The sequence below is a fragment of the Lycorma delicatula genome, chromosome 6, assembly GCF_047948215.1.
Source record: "Lycorma delicatula isolate Av1 chromosome 6, ASM4794821v1, whole genome shotgun sequence".
Taxonomy (NCBI): domain Eukaryota; kingdom Metazoa; phylum Arthropoda; class Insecta; order Hemiptera; family Fulgoridae; genus Lycorma; species Lycorma delicatula.
In genome coordinates, this window is record NC_134460.1 from 46,993,713 (window position 1) to 47,015,955 (window position 22,243).

The following is a 22,243-nucleotide window of genomic DNA, read 5'->3' on the forward strand; positions in this document are numbered from 1 at the left end:
GGGACCCAATTACCACTGAGGGAGAACTCGGACCAATTCCTCCAGTGAATGAGCCGCAACTTGACAACTACAACCAACATTGCAGGAGATCAGCAACTGGCTTCAACAGCCCTTCCCAGGGCTACTTCATCAAACATACAAATGGCCCTTTTCAGGGCCACCATTACAGAACTCCAACACAGACCTTTACAGTACTACCACATGATTTATAAGTTGCCACATGCCGTCGGAGCAATCTGATGACAGTACATACCACAGCCAATTACATAGAACTATAACAATCTTAAGAATAAGTCTGTTAACAACTGTAGTAATCCTCATACATAAATCTATACCTTGCCCCTTAAAATGTTGGCTGTGTACCGGTTATGTACGTCCCTTTACTGGTCCCACTGGGACCCTCTAACAACTGCAATGCTGTCGCATAATGTTCACCAAAAACTCTTAAAAGCGTACTGGAACTCTCAGCATTCTCAATAGCCTTCTGGAAATCTTTGACCATATAGTCCTTATTCCTATGAGCAGGGACCCCTGATGATCCAGCGCTCAGCCCCTAATCACCAAATGATAAGAATTATCATGCTCAGAACCCTTCACCAGAAGGTTTTACCTGCCTGGTCTTACCCCTGTCGAACAGTTTGTTCATATTCAAAACAAAAACAAAATAAATAAACAATTGATAAATCAACTAAGTATAATATGTAATGTACCAGTGGAAACATGAATACCAGAAAAATGGAAACTTGCAACGCGTAAAAATTACATTCATTAAAAAAAAAAAAAAAAAATATTGTGGCCAACATGTTAATAACTATGAAGTCAGTTAAAAAATATATAAATATTTTTTAATTATATCTGTTATATTTATAAATATAACAGATAATTTTTTTTTAAACTTTAATGATTCATTAAATAATTTGAAACAATTAACTAGTCAAGAATATGGTTAAGTACCATATAATAAACAAAAAAAGAAGGATTAAAATTAATGTATCATGATGAAAAAAGAACTTTTTAAAGTTAGAACGGGCAAGAATGAAAAAAGAGAGAGAAAAATAATAGACAAATAACTACTACAAAAAGATAAAGATTGAGCAACAACTAACTACAAAAAGAAAAAATTGAGAAATAATGGCGACTGAAATAAATTTTAGAATAGAGTAAAAAGTTTGAAATCAAGTTATTCTGGAAAATAATATTTAGGACTATAGACGTTGATTTGAAATCATTATGTTTGAATGAACAAAGAGATGCCCCTTCCAACCTGCATGAAAACAATGCTTACAGAACTTAAACTTATTATACATATTGTACCTCTTGCAAACTGCAGTTATTATGAAACTAAAAAGAAAAATAATTGATTTACACAAAAGGTATGTGGCTGCAGGCCAGGGAGTATGTTTGTGATAACATTTTTAAAGCATACAAGTCAATAGTGCATCATCAGTGTATTCCATTTTGTGATAAAAGTGCAGTGGTATTCAGTTCTGTGGTTAAGTATGAGAAGCTATTATATGAGTACTATGTGAACAGGGTAAAGTGACATTATTCATTTGTGTAAGCTAGTTCTCTTTGTAAACATAAAAAATAAATAGTTTTTATAAAAAGTGATTTTGTAGTTGTTCTCACACTTGTCATAATTAATCCTTAATTTTGTATTAATTTTCATAATTTAATGTAAATTTTATTATAGAATTAGAATTATTTTTTGTAACATATAATTTACTTATTTTGTAAATATGCGTACAATACTTATGAATAAATTGTAAATTTTTACGAATTTTAAGCTGTGTAATCTTTCAATATCCTTAGTTGAACCTATAACATGTGACAGTATAACTTCTATTTTATAGTGTTTTATTTTCAATTATCTCTATAATTATTTAAAACTACCAAAGGAAGAAGTTACATGCTTTATGTTATGATCTCTGCTTCATTATATTTTGTTTTTTTTTTACATGATGAGATTTCTTTATTTTTATTTATATATTTTAAACTCATTCCTGTACTAAGATACAGTAATTCAAGATTTTTAGGCAGAGTCGGCTGATGCACAGTGGCTATTTTGCTCACTTCTGAATATGTGTCGATGTTGGTGAAAGGTGTAGTGGAAGTACATAAGATAGCAAACAGAATGAATCATGATGTATTACATGACAGTCTTCAGTCTTTAATAACTGCATCATTTCACAGTGTCATATCTATTTCCTGCTTGTAACAGACTTCTGCAGCCTGCAAAAATACGCATGCACACAAATATTTAGACATGTACTTGTGTGTGTTATGCTACACTCTGGTACTGTAACAGTGTAGTTTCTTCAGTTGCTTCTAAAATACCTCTTCCAACCAGCATGAAAACAATGCTTACAGAACTTAAACTTATTATACATATTGTACCTCTTGCAAACTGCAGTTATTATGAAATTAAAAAGTAACATTTTTAATTAATTTACACAAAAGGTATGTGCAAATAACAAATTTTACTAAAAAACATTAAGATGCGCTAAAATAAATAAACATACCGGCGATGTAATTCCTCAAGTGATGAACGTCGTTGGTGTTTAAGTATAGGTCTAAATTCGGCCGTTTCGACATCAGGTGAACAACTACGCCTTCTTGTAACCTCGGCTTCATCGAGGCTACGATGCTTCTTTAATATACCTTGACGACGACCTGGTACTGGATCCACAACAGATGGTGAAAATGTAACTGGAGGAGGAGGAATATTAGCTGAACCTAACATTCCACCAGAACTATTACATCCTGTAAAAAAACAAAAAAAAGCATTTAATTAAAAATTAAATTTTATCAAATATGAAAAAAAATTCATACTGTTAATAATTTTTGGATACTGAGTTTACTGATTAACTATGAAGTATAAGATTTTTAAGCTACAAATTACATAACACTTTTCATATGAATCATGCTGTGAATTGATGTAAAAATAAAAATGTCATTGTTCCAGTGTTATTGGATTTTGTAATGATTTATGGGAATAAAAAAAAATAAATTTTCTATTATCTCATCATGTATATTTATTTATTTAGTATAGAGAAGTAAAATAATCACAAATACATTACTACATTCTTTTTTACTTCTTAAAATACTCAATTACAAAATAACAGTATTTTTTCTGAAAAATTCTTATAAAATAGCAATATTTAAAAATTAAGAAAGGGAGTCCAACAAGGATGTTCCCTATCCCCGTTACTTTTTAATCTTTACATAGAACTAGCAGTTACTGATGTTAAAGAACAATTTAGATTTGCAGTAACAGTACAAGGTGAAAAGATAAAGATGTAAAAAGGATTTAGAAGAAACAATGAATGGCATGGATGAAGTCCTACGCAAGAACTACCGCATGAAAATAAACAAGAACAAAACAAAAGTAATGAAATGTAATAGAAATAATGAAGATGGACCACTGAATGTAAAAATAGGAAGAGAAAAGATTATGGAGGTAGAAGAATTTTGTTATTTAGAAAGTAAAATTACTAAAGATGGATGAAACAGGAGCAATATAAAATGCCGAATAACACAGGTGAAACAAGCCTTCAGTCAGAAATATAATTTGTTTACATCAAAAATGAATTTAAATGTCAGGAAAAGATTTTTGAAAGTATGTGTTTGGCGAATGTAAAAATCAGATGGGTGGATAAAGTGACAAATGAAGAGGTGTTGCGGCAAATTGATGAAGAAAGAAGCATTTAGAAAAATACAGTTAAAAGAAGAGACAGACTTATAGGCCACATATTAAAGCATCCTGGAATAGTAGCTTTAATATTGGAAGGACAGGTAGAAGGGAAAAATTGTGCAGGCAGGCAATGTTTAGAATATGTAAAACAAATTGTTAGAGTTGTAGGATGTACGGGATATACTGAAATAAAATGACTAGCACTAGATAGGGAATCTTGGAGAGCTGCATCAAACCAGTCAAATGACTGAAGACAAAAAAAAGCAATATTTAACAAACTAAATAACATCTTTCAGAAAGGATCTGGTCGAATGTGACCGATTTTGACCAAACTTGGTCAGATACTTCTATATATGGGGCATTGATGCCATTACCGAAAAAGGTTACCTCAGTATCTCAAGATTATGCCCAGTTAAAATCTTATTTTTCTCCGGCACATTTGTTAGCAATTCAACAATTCAAGAATAACAATATTTGGGAAAGAATTTGCAAAATTGCACTCCATCTCAACAATACACTATTGTAGTCATATTTTATGTTGTGACATTACAGGTGAGCAGTAGAATTAAATAAATTAATAATATTTAAAGAGTAAAAAGTAACTAGGTCTGGCTGGGTTTCAAACTCTATCTAAATGGGTATAGTGTGTCATTAGTACCCCCTCTCACCACAAGGAGCGCTAGTGTAGCACTGATGTAGTCATCTCTCTCACTCACTCTCTCTCTCTCTCTCTCTTTTTTTTCTGTTTAGTCCCTGGAACCACCATAAGATATTACTTGTATGATATGAATGTAAATGATATGTATGAATGTAAATGTAGTCTTGTACAGTCTCAAGTACACCATTCCTGTGATGTGTGGTTAATTTTAACCCACCCACAAAAGAACACTGGTATCTATGATATAGTATTCAAATCTGTATAAGATTAAATGCCCTTACTGTGGTCATCTGCTATGTTGTGACATCATAGGTGCTGGTAGAATTAAATAAATTAATAATATTTAAAGTGTAAAAAAGTGTTTAAAGTGGCCGCTAGTATTGCCACACCAGCACGAATGAAATACGATATGTGCACATACTTTAGTTAGAATCATTGAATTAAATAAACAAAAAATGTTATGTTTAAATAAAATGATAAATATTCTAAATTAAGTTGTGCGTGTAAGTCATGCATCTGAAAAAACCATGTGATGTGAAAATCCTACAACTGTGTTTTATTCATTCATTCAGCTTATTTATTCATTCTTACGAAAAATCATTCCATTTATCTCAATATTATACAGCCAACGACTTTTTCGTTGGTTACCGATAACTGCGAAAACTACTGAACTGATTGTACAAGTTTTTAACTGTAGTTTTCTTGTAACCCCTGGAATATTTACCATAATTCAAAATTCACTGATATCACTACTATATAAATTATAAGTTTTAAAAATAAGCTTACATGTATAAATAACCTGCAACTTCTTTTACTAAATTTAATGTCATTGTATTTGTCAATATCGACTTCTTCAGGTAGTTAATATACGTTTTACTAAGTTTGTCATCGTCTAATCTGGTGGTGAGCTGCGAGAACTCATCCTGACACAACTAAAGTAGCACTCTGTAGAGTTTTATGTTCTGATCTAAGAAGTTCGGTCAGGGTAAGCCGTACACACAATTGGCATTCAATTGATTCGACTTTCAATTTGGTATTAATATTTACATAACGTCTAGGTCGGCATGGTCACAGATAGAAAGAAGAACTTCTACTAAAATTTACAATCGTAGGCAATGTGAATCTATGTCAGAGCATTCTCAAGGACATACAGAACAACAATGTATACTCTCGGCTCAAAGCTGTGAATAGCGATAACTCAGAGAATACATACAAAACTAAAAAACTATTCCCAATTTTTTGACATCTATATGCATTAAGTGCAACCTAACTGAGACGGGGATGCAAATAATTAAATAAACTGTGACTTGACTAACTTTATTACAATAGTAGAGTGGCGTGATTAGTTTTGAAACCCGTCTTCACGTAGCCTGATAGAACTCATTTATTTTTCTTCTTATACACCCATTTTTCTGGGTTTGGTTAAGGGGTGCTTGGTGATAGATAATTTTACAGTGAGATTCTACTGATGAATGTTTACACCATAACAGACTGATTTTATTGTTATTATTTTGGTCTTTATATTTTATTTTGTTGGTCTGTTATTTCTGTTGATTAAGTTTTGTTGTCATATATATATAAACAATTATAACAATACAATAAACAATATATACATTCATTTTATTGTGATTATTTTATTATGTTAAAGAACTTCTTAGGGTGCGATTAATTAAAAAAAAATCAAGATTAAAATTATAATTATAATTAAAATAATCTAATAATTCTGCAAAACTTTATAAAATAAGTTTTACAATTTTCATTTAATACATATAAATAGATTTTTTAAACATTTTTTCTAAATATTGCTGTTTATACCTTTAATAATGATGGTTAATTTATTGTAGCGAACAGATCTTACTAACTGATAAAATTAAAATTAATAAACATCTTATAAGGGGGATGGTCAATAAGCAGTCACCTAAACTTGTTTAATAAACCCTCAGTGCTAGCAACAGCACATGACCTTGCAAAAATCGATGCCCTTCATTAGCCTTCTGCACCACATATTCTGCATTGCTTTCCTAAAATTTCTCAACACTCCACAATAAATGTTAGAATTATTGTTGTACAAGGCTTCATAAATTCTGCCAACAAAATTTCTTTAAGTTCCCAAAACACAAAACCCACCCTTTTTTGTTTGAATTGGTTTGTCTGTATTTTTTTGGTTTGTTCAATGGGTATATGTGCATCCACTGTTTGGACTGTTATTTTGTCAATATCAATAAACCGAATTCCTAAGTAACTATACTGTAAAAAAATTCACTACTTTTATTTTGGTACTGCTGAAGAAAAATTCAAAACTGCTCCCATTCTTTTTGTTTTGAGAGCATCTGTAAGTTGTTTCAGTACCAAACATCCCAGTACTCCTGAAAACTCAATCTGTCTTAATAATTCCATAAAGAAAGGACCTTAAAATTGAAGGAAAATTTCACAAAGTTCAGTAATTGTGAAAGAGCATTTATCATGAAAGGCATGTTCAGTTTTTTCAACAAGTTTATCACTCAATGGAATGTCTCGCCTTCTTCCTTCCTTGTTGTACATGTTAGTCTGCTCTTCCATGAATTTTTTGCACCATTAACTTTCTTAACAACTTCATCATTTTGTTTATTACCAGGTACTCCCATCTGGCTAGGAACCCAGCTGAAAATGAAATGTGCTGCGGTTAGTGACAGATGCATGAATGTCCGGATTTATTGGACAAGTCGTAAATAGGTTGAAAATGCTTAAGAGAACTTACTTAATCACAGCACACAAGAATATATGTGAATCCTTCTGTGATGTGATGAACAGCATACAATTCAAAATTAAATATACTACACTATAAGAGAGAGATCATATAAATTCTGTTTCCAGCCAAGCTTGGTTAGATCAGTATGTATAAATCCCAACATCTAAGTTCACCAAAAGAAGAGGCTTAAAAAATTCCTGTCAAGACATCAGATTCATATTGTTTTTTATTTATACATTGTGAGCTGAGAAAGAAAGTTTCTACAGCGCATTCATACACAAGTAGGCAAGGAATAAAACAGGTAGTTCAATACCCAGTGTGAAAAGCTCAAATATTCATCAACACTGTTAATTGTGAATGCTTTACATACTTATACTATTTAATTCATTCTAACATATGTTATGTATGTATGTGTGTATCTGTGTATGCATGTATGCGTGTATATATATATATATATATATATATATATATATATATATATATATAGGAACAATGGTTTTTATTTTTACTTTTTTATTTCCATTTTCATTTCCCTGTTTTATAAATAATCATCTCTCATCATTATAAAAATATATGTTTTGTGTATAAATTAAAAAAAGCTGCATTTACTTTTTAATTACTTTTACCTTTTATTACTTTTACTTTTTCATACAAAAGTTAAGACTTTTTAACTTATTCATATAACTATGCCTGTATATTGATGTGTGTGTATTGACCATATATTTTTAAAATGGATAACTGAAGACAAAGATAGAGCTTAAAAATAAAATGTACTGCTTTGCTCAATACATTATTTTATTATTAAAATGATAAAATTAAAAAAAAGAAGCATACCTTCTTCTTGTGAAGATTTCCTTTTAAGAATAGAAACAGGCATGGCATGTTGTGATACTGTTCCAGAATTTATATCTTCACTAAGAGATGATTTCTTTTTGAAAGTAATAACTGGACGTACATGTCTAGGGCTATTAGGTGGTTGGAACTGGTCATGTAGCGCAAGATCAGATCCAGTGACCTGATCTAACGCATTATCACTGGAATTCAAGGTAACGCTGCTATGACGATTAGTAACATCATTATTTAATTCAATAATTTCAATAGTGTCACTATTACTATTACTACTATTATAAAAAGACATCTGTCCGTTGACATGGTGAACACTGTGAATGACAACAGGTGATGGTCCTCCTGGTGTAGCTGAGGAAGCAGCGGTTGTCGTTGGTCCATTACTTATAGTTATAACAGAGGGTGATACATTATTTGAAGTCAGTGGTGAACTGGTTATGTGTGATGTAGATATTAATGACAAACGATGGGAACTGTAAAGGAAAAAAGTAGAGAAAAATTATTTTTAACATCTTTTAATCAATAAAAAGATAAACGATTACATGCTAAAATGATAATTGATTACAGACAAAACAACTTAAAATCAACACAGCTCAGCTCTGGTCTTTGATTGGTGGTAGATTCTGCCATCTATTGTTAAGTTCTGAGATTGTCGGGTTGCATTTCTGGTACTATTAGTCATTTCTATTCTTTAAGATGGGTGGATATAGTTTTATTTTTGTACTTCAGTAATAATATAGTTACCATCCCCTGATAACATTAACCCATGTGAGAAACTGTTAATATGTCTGAAACTTACAGTACTTTTTAAATAACAGTAAAAAAATATGTATTTATAAGTTTTCTACAGCAAAAAGTAATCCAGCAAACATCAGAGTTACAAGACTTGCATAAAAAATCATATACTACCGGACCATAGGTAAATATACATTGAGATAGATTACTTGCTATTCAGATGTCAAAGGCCAAATTATTCGAAAGAAAATTCTACAATTCTTAGAAAACCTGTATAAAATTTAACAATACAAAGTAGTGTAAAATTTATCCTGAATTATAGGACACATCATTCTTTAAAATTCAATGATACTGTATTACATCTGTACAAAAACTGAAGTAAACAGAAACTGTGACCTCGCTTGAAATAGTGATCTCTCAACAAAACAACAGATATTAACATGAGTTGCTGATATTGAAGAGGAGAAGCATGGTTTCATCTGTCTAGACAGATCAATTCATATAATACCAGCTATTGGTTTGCAGATAACTAACTATATAACAAACCACCTCACAAAGAGAAAATTAAAAAATGGAGTGTTCAAGGTAACTGATAAAAAGGTCAAATTTTTTTTATATGAACTGTTCTTCAGTGATAAGAAATGAAATTCATGACATTTTGTAACGGCAAAAACTTGTAAAGTGTTCATGTAAACTTCCATGAACACTAGAAGGGGTTCTATAAGTCCATGAATAGTCAAGAGATGATGCCTGTAGCACACAGTTTCAGTTTCTTGAAACTTCACTAAGGCCATACATCAAGTTTCAGTCAGACACACTCATAATTTTGTTGTTGGCAGTCATTTCAGTCAATCAGGCATTGTGGTTTATGAAAAATGGGCAAAAGAGAATTTGAAGTAGCTATCAAACATTTATTTTTCAAAGGTAAAACTGGAGAAATAAGTCAGGCTGGATAAATATTATGGTGAATCAGCTTCGTTGGTAACATATATTTTTGTATGTTCTTTTTACAAGCTCACTCTTCTGCAATTGTGACAGAAAAACCTTTTTGAAAGAGACTAACATGAAATGATAAAGTTGTTACCAAAATCTTCCTACTTTGAAGACTTGGATAAATCATATCACCAGGGTGGAATGAAAAACTGACCACTGTTAGGGTAAGTACAAAGACTTGAAAGAAGGTTATGTTATTAAATTTAAAAAAAAAGTTTTTCCAGCAAACGATTTTTTTGCTCGCATTCATCAAACATCCCAGGCAAATTACAAAATATTTTATTTTCCCAAAATACAGTTTACGCATATGATGATATGTCAATAAATAATATATATAATATTTTTTTTGTTGTCTTCAGTCAATTGACTGGTTTGATGCAGCTCTCCAAGATAACTATATAATAACATAATATATATAACATATATACATATAGAGCGAGTCAAAAGTATGGAAATCCCTCTACAATTTTAAAACTGCTCCAGATAGAATATTGTAACTTTCAGGATAAGGTATCTATCATATTCTTTTGATGAGAAATAGAATTTCAAGAGTAAACCAGGGGTTGTAACTCAAATACTTGTATTTTAAATGTTAACACCCTTTGTGTGATAGATCATTTTAAAGGTCTCTTTAAGTCAAGAAAAATTGTATAAATAAAAAGTTGGTATGATGTCTGTACCCAAAACAGCGGCAGAATAAAGTAGGGATTTTGAAAATTACTAAATTTAATAAGTTCAAATATTAAAATTAAATAAAAAGAAATTAAACTGAATTAAAGTAAAATTTAATATAACTTATTTTAAAAGTTTTTCTTTAACACAAAAAAAATTGTTTTTGTTCTGATTTAATAAGTAAATAGATAAAAATATTGTCACCTAATCATGCTGATCAGTTGATCATTGAAGTTCTTTTACTACTGTTGCAAAAAAAAAGCTTACTTCTTTGTTGTGTAATATTCCACTTAGAGTATTTCATTACTACACTGTTGGTTTCTTATGAGAATTTATTGTGATCGATTGGCTAATTGATTTTGCCTAGCTTTACCACATTTGTAAGCCACTTTTGTTATTTACATCTTTTTTACCTTTTGTGTAATTTTTTTTACGTAATTAATTTTTTCTGTGCTACCTGCTGACATTGATATCAACATGTCAGTTATTGAAGAGGAGAGGGTTACACTTTTATTGGTAAGGAGCTTGGTGATAGAGTTAGGTCGTACGTTTTTAAATTGTTCATTGCAACATTTAATAATACACTTCAAAAGGTACAGTATCAAAAACCATCATATGATTTGAAGAAATGAGGAGCATTAATATTAGGGGAAAATCAGGGAGGCCTAAATCTGCAACAAATTGTTAAGAGATTATGAAATAATTTATTGAGAATCCTCTTTCTTCGACTAAAACACCAGCACGAGAACATAACAATAGCCATAGTTCAGTGATTTGTATATTAAAAAGTGACAATTTCAAACCCTTCAAAATTCATCTGGGGGAAGAATTTAATGAAAAAGACTACAATTGAAGATTTGAGTTCTGTGAAATTATGATGAACAATATTTGTGCAGATCCTAATTTATTAAACAACAGCTTTTAATGATGAGACCACATTTTTTTTAAATGGCAATCTAAATCACCATAATTATCAATATCCAGACTGCTATCATGAGGTACATAAACATATCCAATCAAAGTAAATGTACAGGCAAGGCCTATATTTATTGATGGAAATTTAAAGCAGTGAAATATGAGGCTTTAAGGCGATATATAATAGAACCCTTATTTTTAGTAAAAAACAAATGGTGGATGCTGTTGTCTACCAAGAAGAAATTATTCAGATTCATAGCCTTAATGCAAAAGGATGAGCGTGACTGCAGGTTGCAACAGGACAACGCTCTTTGTCATACATTTTGTTCTGCTATGGAGAAGCTACAAGATTTTTTTTCAGGGGAAGAATCATTTCAAAGGGATTTTGGCCACCAATATCCCCTGATATGACTAGTCCAGACTTCTTTCTGTGGAATTATCTAAAAGAAATTGTTTATAGAAGAAATCCACACACTCTGCAGGAATTGAAGATAAACAATACCAATCCCATCCAGGAAATAGGGTACAGCTAACAAGAGTAACCAGGAACATGGTCAAACATGTTGAGAAGTGAATAGAAATGGATGGACATCATTTTCAACACCTGTAAATTATTATGTAAGTGTTTATCAATAAACTATTATTTAGACTAAACTAAGTGATGGGGCCTCTTTTAAGATGGACAATCTGTGTGTATAATTTGTTTATTTTACACACATTTACAGAATTAATTAATGAAAGATACATCAAAGCACTCTGGTATTTTCCATAAATTTCATTAACTTTCCCTGAAAATCTATGTATAAAAATATATGACTCCTAATTTGATTACATTTAAAATTATGATCTAGGTCTTAATATATTTGGGTTTGTTTAATTTCAAATTTTGATGTCTAAAGTACTTTAATTTTGATGTTTTACTTTAAATTTTGAAAGTCATTAAACTGAAACAATATATTCTTTACTTCATCTGAAATTCAGCCACATATTTTCCACCAATAACATTCTATCAGATGCATAAAAATGAATTTTGATAGAGATTTTTTATGTTTTACTTTTTTTGTTGCTTTTTTAAAGTACTATCATGAGAGTGATCATGTAGAAGTAAACACGGAGGAGGCTTTTGCTGCAGACCAATTTTAAGTCGCTTAATCTATGTAAGACTTGCACACTGCAAGTGCTTCTAATGAGCTTGTAAAAGAACAAGTATTTTGCTTGTAATAATCAATAAGTAGTTAATGAGATTTACAATTATACGGAAAATTTTCGAGAAATGAAATTTTAGATTACCATACCAAACATTAATGAACAAAATTTTTTTACTTAGGGCTACTTTGTTATCTAACGTAGGGTAGTAACTTTCATAGAAAACTCTACTTCTTTAAAACAGATTTTTATAAAAAAAAAAGAAGTAAATAATTAGAACTATAGAAATACATGTTTACTATTTCAATCACTGAAATAAAACAGAGGACTCTACTCCGCTGTTTTTAGAATCTCATGGTAGTTAACAAAACTATTGTTTTAGAACCATATTTACTTTTTTTTAATAATTTACATTATCTATATATATATAATTTTTCTCAGACTATCTGAACAAGTTAACTTTTAATTGGTAATTAATTATATATTGTCATTGCTTATCTAATTATGCTGATCACATTAGTAAAACAAATTATCATGTCTAGAAAATATCTCAGTTTCATTAATCAATAGTAACCAATTTAATAAGTTATATTTAAAAAATATACCATAAAAAAACAGCAATGAATATAAAGAACAAGTAACATATGTTCATGATGTTGGTTAAATTAAATAATGAATTCAATAAAATTTTTTCAAATTTAATACTTAAATATAAGGTAGGAAAACTATTTTATAAACAATGCAATCGACTGCAGTGGCAGGAGAATAATTCATTTTCTTTCAATGAATGAGATGGCAAACATCTGATGCAAATTTAAAAATGTTATTTTTTTCAATTAATAATTCTTCAACTCTGAGGAAACAGAAATATCCACAGAAATATTCAACAGAGATTACAAAAAATTAAAATTAATAAACAAAAAAACTGAAAAATAATTAAAAAACATTTCATTGCTGTTTTCTGTTGTGTACATTTAAAAGAAAAAAAAAATTAAATTTACTGCAATTTTTGCTAATATTTATATATTTTCTACAATTGAAAATGTGTGTTATATTTTACTAATGTAATCAGAATAATTAGATCTTTGTTTATCTTATTTATGGGATTAATATATTACTACCTTTAAAAAAAAGTATAAAAAATATTACAGTACCACTAGAATATATAATAATTAATTTGTGAATTAAAAAAGTATATGCCCTTCAGCCCTTAAAACAGCAGTTATAAAACCGATCTTTAAATCTGGGGATAAAAGATAGACAACAAATTACAGACCGATTTCGCTTAATTCAAATTTAACTAAAATCTCTGAAAAAAATAATATACAAAAGAATCTGTGACTTTCGACAATGTAAAATTATATCAGATAAACAGTATGATTTTATAAAAAAATAGAGGTGAAGAATATGCTCTGGGGAAAGTAATAAATATTTTATTTAAATTCTAAATGAGGGAACCTCCATGTATAGCCAGCCACTTTTCTAGATTTGACAAAGGCTTTCGATACAGCGGATCATAAAATACTTTTAGATAAATTATATTGCTATGGAGGTAAAGTGCTAGAACTGATTAGGAATTATATTATAAATAAAAAACAATGTACGAAATTTGGAAATTCAATAAGTTCTTCTTCAGAAATAACTAGTCTACCTTAAGGCTCTATACTTGGATATATATATATATATATATATATATATATATATATATATATGTATAAATGATACTTTGAATATATTAGAGAATGAAACTAGTTTTTCATATGCTGATGATATAGTTTTGATAATCATGAAATGACCTGTCTCTTTATAATCATACATAAAATGAAAGTTATTCAGAAAAAGTTGGTAAATGATTAATTAATAATCAACTATGATAAAACTGTTTTTATAACTTTTGGTACATAACAAAATAGTATTCCAGTCAGCATATACATGTATATAAATATTAAAAATGAAAGACTGTGAAGGGTAGTAAGTTATAAATATTTACGACTGATTATAGACTATAATATGAGATAGAATAGTCAAATGAATAATGTAATAAAGAAAAAAAACTTTTTACTATTTATCTTTGCAAAATTAAATAAAAACTGTCTGCACATTTATTATTAATGATATACTATGCTTTTTTCCATAGCATAGCAACTTATAGCATAACTGCTTGGATGAGAGCATATAAAATCATTTTGTCTCCTTTATTGAAATCGCAAAAAAAGTTACTTAAATTGATTCATCTAAAAATGAAGAAGTAGACTTACCTTTAAACATAAAAAAAAATATCTGAATTGGAATCTTTAGTGTACCATTTTAACGAGTTGAAGCAAAATTATTTTGAATCATTAACAGAAATAAACTAATAAAGTCTTCCACAAATTAACAGAAATATATATATATATATATATTTTAAATGCAGTAACATTAAATCAATAAATCTATTCAATCTTCTTCCAGCTAACTTGAATAAATCTAAGTATATAATTTTTGTTTTTGTTTTATCTGGGTGAAAAATGCTACTGCATTATCATTGCCCAAACAAGATGTATGTGTTTAAAAGAAAAAATTCACAATTAAAAATGTTAAAAACTTACAATTAAAAATTAATTAAAAACAAAAAGTTTTTAAATACAATTAAAATACATCTTACAATGAAAAAACCAGAGGTCTATGCAAACATCAAAATAAAAACACATAGATATATCCACGCTATATATCTGATTAAGACAATAAAATTACCATCTGCTTTACAAAAAATGGCACAAATAGCTGAAGCACAGTAATTCAAATATTTAAATATATAAATGCACTAAGGAATTGTAAAATACAAGATAACTTCGTTTCACCATTCCCTAGAATTGTAAGAATGTTAGCCCCCCCAGTTTAAACTTGAGATGTAATGCCGCATAATAGATAAATCCAGAAGGATGTGGTGCACTGTCAAATGGGAGTCGCAGCGAGCACAAACTGGTGCATTGAGTCATCAGATATCCATGCGTAAGCCTAGTGTGCCCTATTCACAAATGGCAGATAATAACCTCCTCTCGACAGTTAATTCTTAATTGGGCAAAGTATTTTCATGGTAGCATTCCATTCATTTTGCCACTCATCATGAACCACGCTCTTCACAAAATAGACAAGATTGTTAGAAGCGACACGATCGGTGAAAGAGGACGAAAAATGATGATCAGGAAGATTAAAGAATTGTTAAAATTATTTAAAAAATAGAATCTTTATAGAGGAAGGGATTATTTGTTGAATCTAGATGACTGCTTTGAAAATTATAAATAATTTTCTTCGTTATAATTATATTTTGTTTTATTTTATATTATAGTTATATAGTTTATAATTTATTCTCAACCTATATACAAGGGTAACTACATATACTTCTAAAGGATTTTATACCATTACTATAAAATGATTATGAGTACAATTTTTGAGATCAAATAAATTAAATATGCATGTAAATGTTCTTAAAAGTGTTTTTTTTTTTAATGTTAAGTTTTCCTTTTTTGATATTTTACAGTTTCCTCTCCATATTTCAGTATCCGAGATGTGCATAATTTTGTAGTTTTAACTATTAATTAATAAATAATAAAAAAATCTTTTACTTTGATTAATGCGTAAAAATTGTGGTAAAAACTTGATCAGGACAGAATCACAAAATACACAATTAATTACAAAATAAAATATAGGTATGAAAAGTCCATATAAAATTATTTAAAAAATAACAAAATAATTTCAAATAATTATTTTAATTAAGATAAAAACATGAAGATACTAAAATAAATAATTCACAACTCAGAAGTTAAAAATTAATTTTTTGAGCACAGATTTATGGATACATTGTACATTGAATAAAATTCAGAGTGTTCTTGTTTTAATTTTTGAATTAGTATTATTTAAAAATTCATCTGCAGAATAACATACTTCTATAAATTAGTACCGAATTTTACACTTAAATGTATCGTTTAACTGCATTTTAAATAAATTATTCAGAAACTTATTTAAATAGTTTGGTGATCTGTTAAAAATGTCAATAGAAGCATAATAAAATTATTTTTCATATGCTGAAGTATTGTGCTAAATGTTACTCTAAAAACAGTTTTATTGTCTGGTTTGATCTCTACCAAACTAGCATTATTTTTTAAAAATAAGTACTGAGAAATATAAACATTTCAAATTTTTTAAATATCAATCTACATGATTTATACTTACAGGCACCAAACAATGATTTAATGGCCAATTTTTAATTTTGATAACTTGTTTGATCTTTTGAGAAGCCTTAAACAGATGATATATTTCACAAATGGCAACATACATAAGGTAATAAATATTAAAAAATGATTGTAAGTTTACTGTTTTAGTAAGGAGCTTCAAAGCAACTAGTGAAATGAAAATCCATTTTGAAGAAGCAGAGATCTCTACGAAATTACTTAGAGATAAAAAGTACAACAGTCCATAAACAAATTAATTTTAACAAAATAATTATCTTCTGCTGTGAGAAGGGAATTTACTAAGCTAATTAACAATGATAAATGATGATGTTTGTTATTCTTACATGATAAATACAGTAACACCTTTTTCTGTTTATACTCTATGTAATATTGTAAATAAATAAAAAGAAAAGTAACTTGTATACCGTACCCAGATTTATGCCTAGGTGATGACTCTCTTGAGCTAGAACTTAGTAGAGACGGAGATGATGCGACTTTCTTTGGTATTCTAGAAATAGGTGCCGAAGGAGCTGAAGCTGAGTTAGCCACCATTTTCGTCGTGGTAACTCTAGAATTAGAAATATTATCATTATCGGTTATAGGAATACTCGCACTATTGCTGCGTTCATTTATTTTTCTAGGAGGTGTTAAACGTTTACTGGATTCAGTGGATGCAGATGGTGTTACTTGGCGTGGTGATGTTGTTATACATGTAATATGGGTTACAGATGAACGTGGACTAACAGTTTTACAACTACTTGATATATTAATACTTGGAGAAACCATTCTGCTGCGACGTCTCCTTACACCATCATCTGAAATAAAATTAGAGAATTTATAAATAAAAAAAGAAGAAAAAGTAAACATAAAATGGGTTTTATGCAAGTACATGAAACATCCTATTTTATAGGAAATACAATATTTCTCACACAAGTAAATTCTGGGAATGGATGAGAATTTTCTTAACAAAGCCTGAGCATATTCTCAGATGGTTTTTTAGCATCTGGAACAAAGGCAATTTTTTGCAGCTTATGCTGGAGCTATAAAAACAAACTACACTATCAGTAATGGGCTACAAAAACCCTGGACAAATTATATCGGATCCTTTGAGGTGTAGGTGAAATAACACCCATTACCCAGATTGTCTCATTATGTAGTCCCTCTGTAGATAATTTGTCCCTTTCTCATTACTGTTCACTCATTTACCCTGAATTTCTTTTTTCCTTGGTTGTACAACAGGTTTTAGCCAACAATGCTCTAAAACTATACTAAGGATGTGAAGACCAATAAATATATACTTCATTCATCATATTTTTGTGTAGTTTGGTGAGGACGTCTATTAAAGAGTCAGAGATTACTGTTCTCTAACTGGTGGCAGTAAGTAAAGCCTGATGTGGAAGTTAGGTTCAAATAGGATAAATCTGAACCTCCTAATATTAATATGTACAAGCATACAATCTGACGGGACAACAGAGTGAAGGAGGGTGTACAGTGGATTTATCTCAATGAAATAGTTAATGGAAAACCACTAACCAAGGACTCAGTTTTCTATCTAAAGTAGGTACAAAAAGCTATACTAGCAGTTAAAGTGGTTACTGGGGCCAAAATAGCCAACCAAACTAGCTGGTTATTGAGAATAATCTGGACTTTAGTAGCAAGTGTAGATTAAATGCAATATACATTGTAATGAGTTTTACATTTTATTTGTTTCACATCATTTCCAACTAGGATGTTACAGTTTTATATTTATTGTCACCATCATTAAAATATATCATACTAATGTAGAATTTACTGTTGTAAATAATTTAAATACATAAACAAGTAAATAAAATTAAAGATTTAAAAGTACCCAGGATGAAATTAAATTGGATAATTAAATATTAAAATAAAATATTAATTAGAAACACTTACAAACAGTCAAAAGCCGTTTTGAATAAACATATCTACTACAGCGTGCCCCCTGGCGGCTTATAACAGTAAAACTAATCTAAGAACCTGCTCTGAGATGATAACTATGTAATGCAAAAAACCGCATCAAAATCGGCCCAACCGTTTTAGAGAAACAGCTCTACAGCAGCGGCCCCTGGCCGTGGTAGTCTATAACCGTAAAAAAATGTCTAAGAACATGTTCTGAAGTGATACCTATATATTGCAAAAAACCGCATTGAAATTAGGTCCATTAGTTTTGGAGGAAAATGGTAACAGACATACGCGCGCGCCCGTGCCCGCACACAGATACAACCTCTTACCCGAAATGCATTTACCGTCTCCGTTCCAACGTGGTTAAAAAAGAGATATGCTAAAATTTATACATATAAAGTAACCGAGATAGATGCCTGAAAAATTTACAAAAAAAAATTTGTAATTTAAATAAATACATTTCAATTACTTAACGGTCATTTTTATTAGGGTATATGAATTAATAGAAAGAGGATAATCATGAACACAAAAGAAAATAAATAAAATAAGATCTAATTAATAAAACAATACCAAAAATAATGAAACATTAAAATAATGTTTTCTACTTAAATTTATAAATTAAAAAGAAATACTACAGTATAGTAAATCTCATTACGATCAGTTCAAGCAAAGCAAAATGTAATGTTCAAAAAATGGTCTAAGATAAAATTTTGGTTTTTATCTTTTATCAACAATCAGCTGTTTGGATCGTTTATATTACTTGGCCGCTTAAATGCTGAGATCTATTTGCCCTTTCTTCAAGAATTGCCGCAGCTGCTTGAAAATATTACTCTAGCGCTGAAACGCAAAGTACACTTCCAGCACTATGAGTCGCCTCCCCACTTCCTTGTGCCGTTTCGACTCAAGAATGAATCAAATCGAAATCGTAAATCATTTCCCTGAGAAATTCATCGGTCGTGAAGGTCTAAATTCCACCAAGATCACCTGATTTAAAATCTTTATATTTTTGCGTCTGGGATGGATGAAAAATATTGTACACAAAACAAAAATTCATTCTCGTGGGGAATTAATCGTCTGCATTATTATGGATGGGCCTGAGCAACTTAAGCACGGTCCTGAAGAACTAAAAAGAGCAACAAAAGTAGAACAGAAGCGTGCCAAGAAATGCATTGAAAATTGCGGGCTCATTTTTGAACATTTATAAACTGCCACGTAAAATGCACTTTGGTCTAGTTTACTGTTTCTAAATAAAATTCTAATTTTTCCACTTTTTCTTTGTTTTATTCAACTTATCTTGCACCATTTTATTCAGAATTAATTCTCTACAAGTTTTCTTTAAAAGCTTTACGTGTTTATTACCTATTTGATAAAGTTATTGTCCGTCAAACATAAAAAACAGGTTTTTTTACCCCAACTTATTGGTTTTCTCGCCAGATTTCCCAAAACCTACTGCAGATACGGTTCTGGACCTATTTTATTTGATTTTTCACGTCAAAAACCATAAGAAATCATATTTATACTCCTTTATTAACATCCTAAAAATTTCAGTACAACCTCGTTTCACCGGGGTACCTGAAATCCGATTGAAATATTACACTAGCCGTAACTCGAAAATGAAGCATTTTAGGGCATACGTTTATACGATTTTTTTCCATTATTTTCATGAGTAGAGTAGGTTATGAAAGTCCGGGGAGAACTTCCTGATACATTCTGAATATAATAATTCTGTGTACATAATTCTGTACTAATGTAGGACTATTGTAACTGAAAATTTACATTTTCTGGTTCATAATACAAATACGCAATATTTGCAATTATTCCTCAATACGTATATTTTCAGTCTAAGAGTATCATCATATCTCTGCAGATATCTAAATTCATTAAAGAATACATGTGAAATAATATGCATCTTAGGTTTTATTAGTAAATAAATTATGCAGGGCTAAAGTTACGATAAAAATGTTTAATCTGGTAAAACTTGAGATTGTAAAGCATCAGGAATGTGATATCCAGAGTGATTCAGGAGGAATGGGAAATAATTTGGAAACTGATTCTACAGCTTGAAATAAGGAAAATATTCATTCAAACATACTTCCGAAAATGCTTTGTTAAAGAGGAGTTCAGGCTAGCGAAAAATGTCGCCTTTATTTCAACTTCCCCGATGAAATGAAGTCCTCTGAAATTTTTAAGGCGTTACGTAAGGAGCAAACTTGATGGTTTATTTTTTTTGACCTGAAATAAAACAGGTCCCAGGGCTGTTATCAACCGTAGTTTTCATGATATCAAACGTAAAACAGAAACATTCGGTGACGAAAAACACGTTTTGTAAGTTTGAAGCTCAATAGTTTTGTTAAATGATAACAAATGCGTAAATTTTATTATCGAAACTTGTAAAGAATTTAATTTTGAGAAACTTGATGCAATAATATTTACGAAAAACAACAAAAGATCAACTTTTGTTAATAATAACAAACAGAACAAAACTTAACAGAAGTGTTATGAATTAAAAAAAAAAATTAAAAACAGCTGTTTTTAATCAATATATTAGATCTTAATGTACTTTGTAGAATTTTTAATAATACTAGAGAGTGGTACACTTCTCAGCGGTTATGCTTCGTAGGACTAAGCTGTACGTACAAGTTCGCGAAGAATTTCTACACGACTCAATATTCCACGAAGTACAGTACGGAGGACTTACACAGAGTGTTTCTAAGATGGTGGACTGGCTATACTTTTTCAGATTCTACTTTTTAAACTAAACAAAAAATATCCTTAGGAAAAATGAGAATTTCTCCTTCGTTCTCCTCCTGTCCCCCATTTTGTTATTTTTATATACAAATTTATATCTCAAGTTCGGATGGACGAATCACATTAATATTTGGTAAGCGTCTTGGTAATAAAGCTTTAAAATTAGCAAAAAATCACGACTTAAATACCTTCACAAATTACAAAATGGCGGCCATGTTTATTTTTCAATCCGTTACATCTCCATAAATATTAGTTTTATCAAAATTTGTTATTTACTGAAATATTAAGCCTTTTATTTTGAACAAAATGACAATTTATTTTTGAAAATTGGTTAACAAATAGTCAAGTTATGGCAAAAAATTGATGTAATTATGTGTCTGTTTTCATGTCCTCCACTTTACGTTCAATTCGATGAAATATTGTTTTTATTGATTGTTAATTCTATTATTGTAAATTAGTATCAAATTAAAAAATATTTTTCTCACAATAATAGACCAAATAATTATGACACAAAATTACCATATAAATTTTCTCTCATAACTCGACTATTTATTAACCGATTTAAAAAAATAAAATGCGACTTTATTCAAAATAAAAGGCTTAATATTTTAGCAAATAACATAAATTTAAATAAAACTAATAATTATGAAGATATAACGGATTGAAAAATAAAAATGGCCGCCATTTTGTAATTTGCAAAGTTATTTAAGTTCTAATTTTTTGCCAACTTTAAAACTTTATTACAAAGACGCTTAATGCGATTCGTCTATCCGAACTTGAGATATAAATTTTTGGTATAAAAATAACAAAATGGTGGACAGGGGAGAGAACGTAGGAGAAATTGCCAGCCATTTTTCTTAAGGATATTTTTTGTTTAATTTTACAAGTAGAATTCGAAAAAGTAAAGCCAGTCCACCATTTTAGAAATACTCTGTATGCTTACGGAAAGAGCCCTTATCACGATCAGTAAGTTCAAC

General features: G+C 29.8%; 1 protein-coding gene across 1 annotated transcript in view; it reads right to left on the reverse strand.

The window, feature by feature from the left end:
• LOC142327040 (uncharacterized) overlaps positions 1-22,243 on the reverse strand; it is a 520,738-nt gene that overhangs the window by 250,389 nt on the left and 248,106 nt on the right. Inside the window, exons 6-8 of the mRNA XM_075369808.1 lie at positions 17,029-17,413; positions 7,915-8,399; positions 2,523-2,763 (exon numbers count right to left, since the gene is read on the reverse strand). Of these exons, the coding sequence (XP_075225923.1) occupies positions 2,523-2,763; positions 7,915-8,399; positions 17,029-17,413 (1,111 nt within the window). The remainder of the gene's footprint in view (positions 1-2,522; positions 2,764-7,914; positions 8,400-17,028; positions 17,414-22,243) is intronic.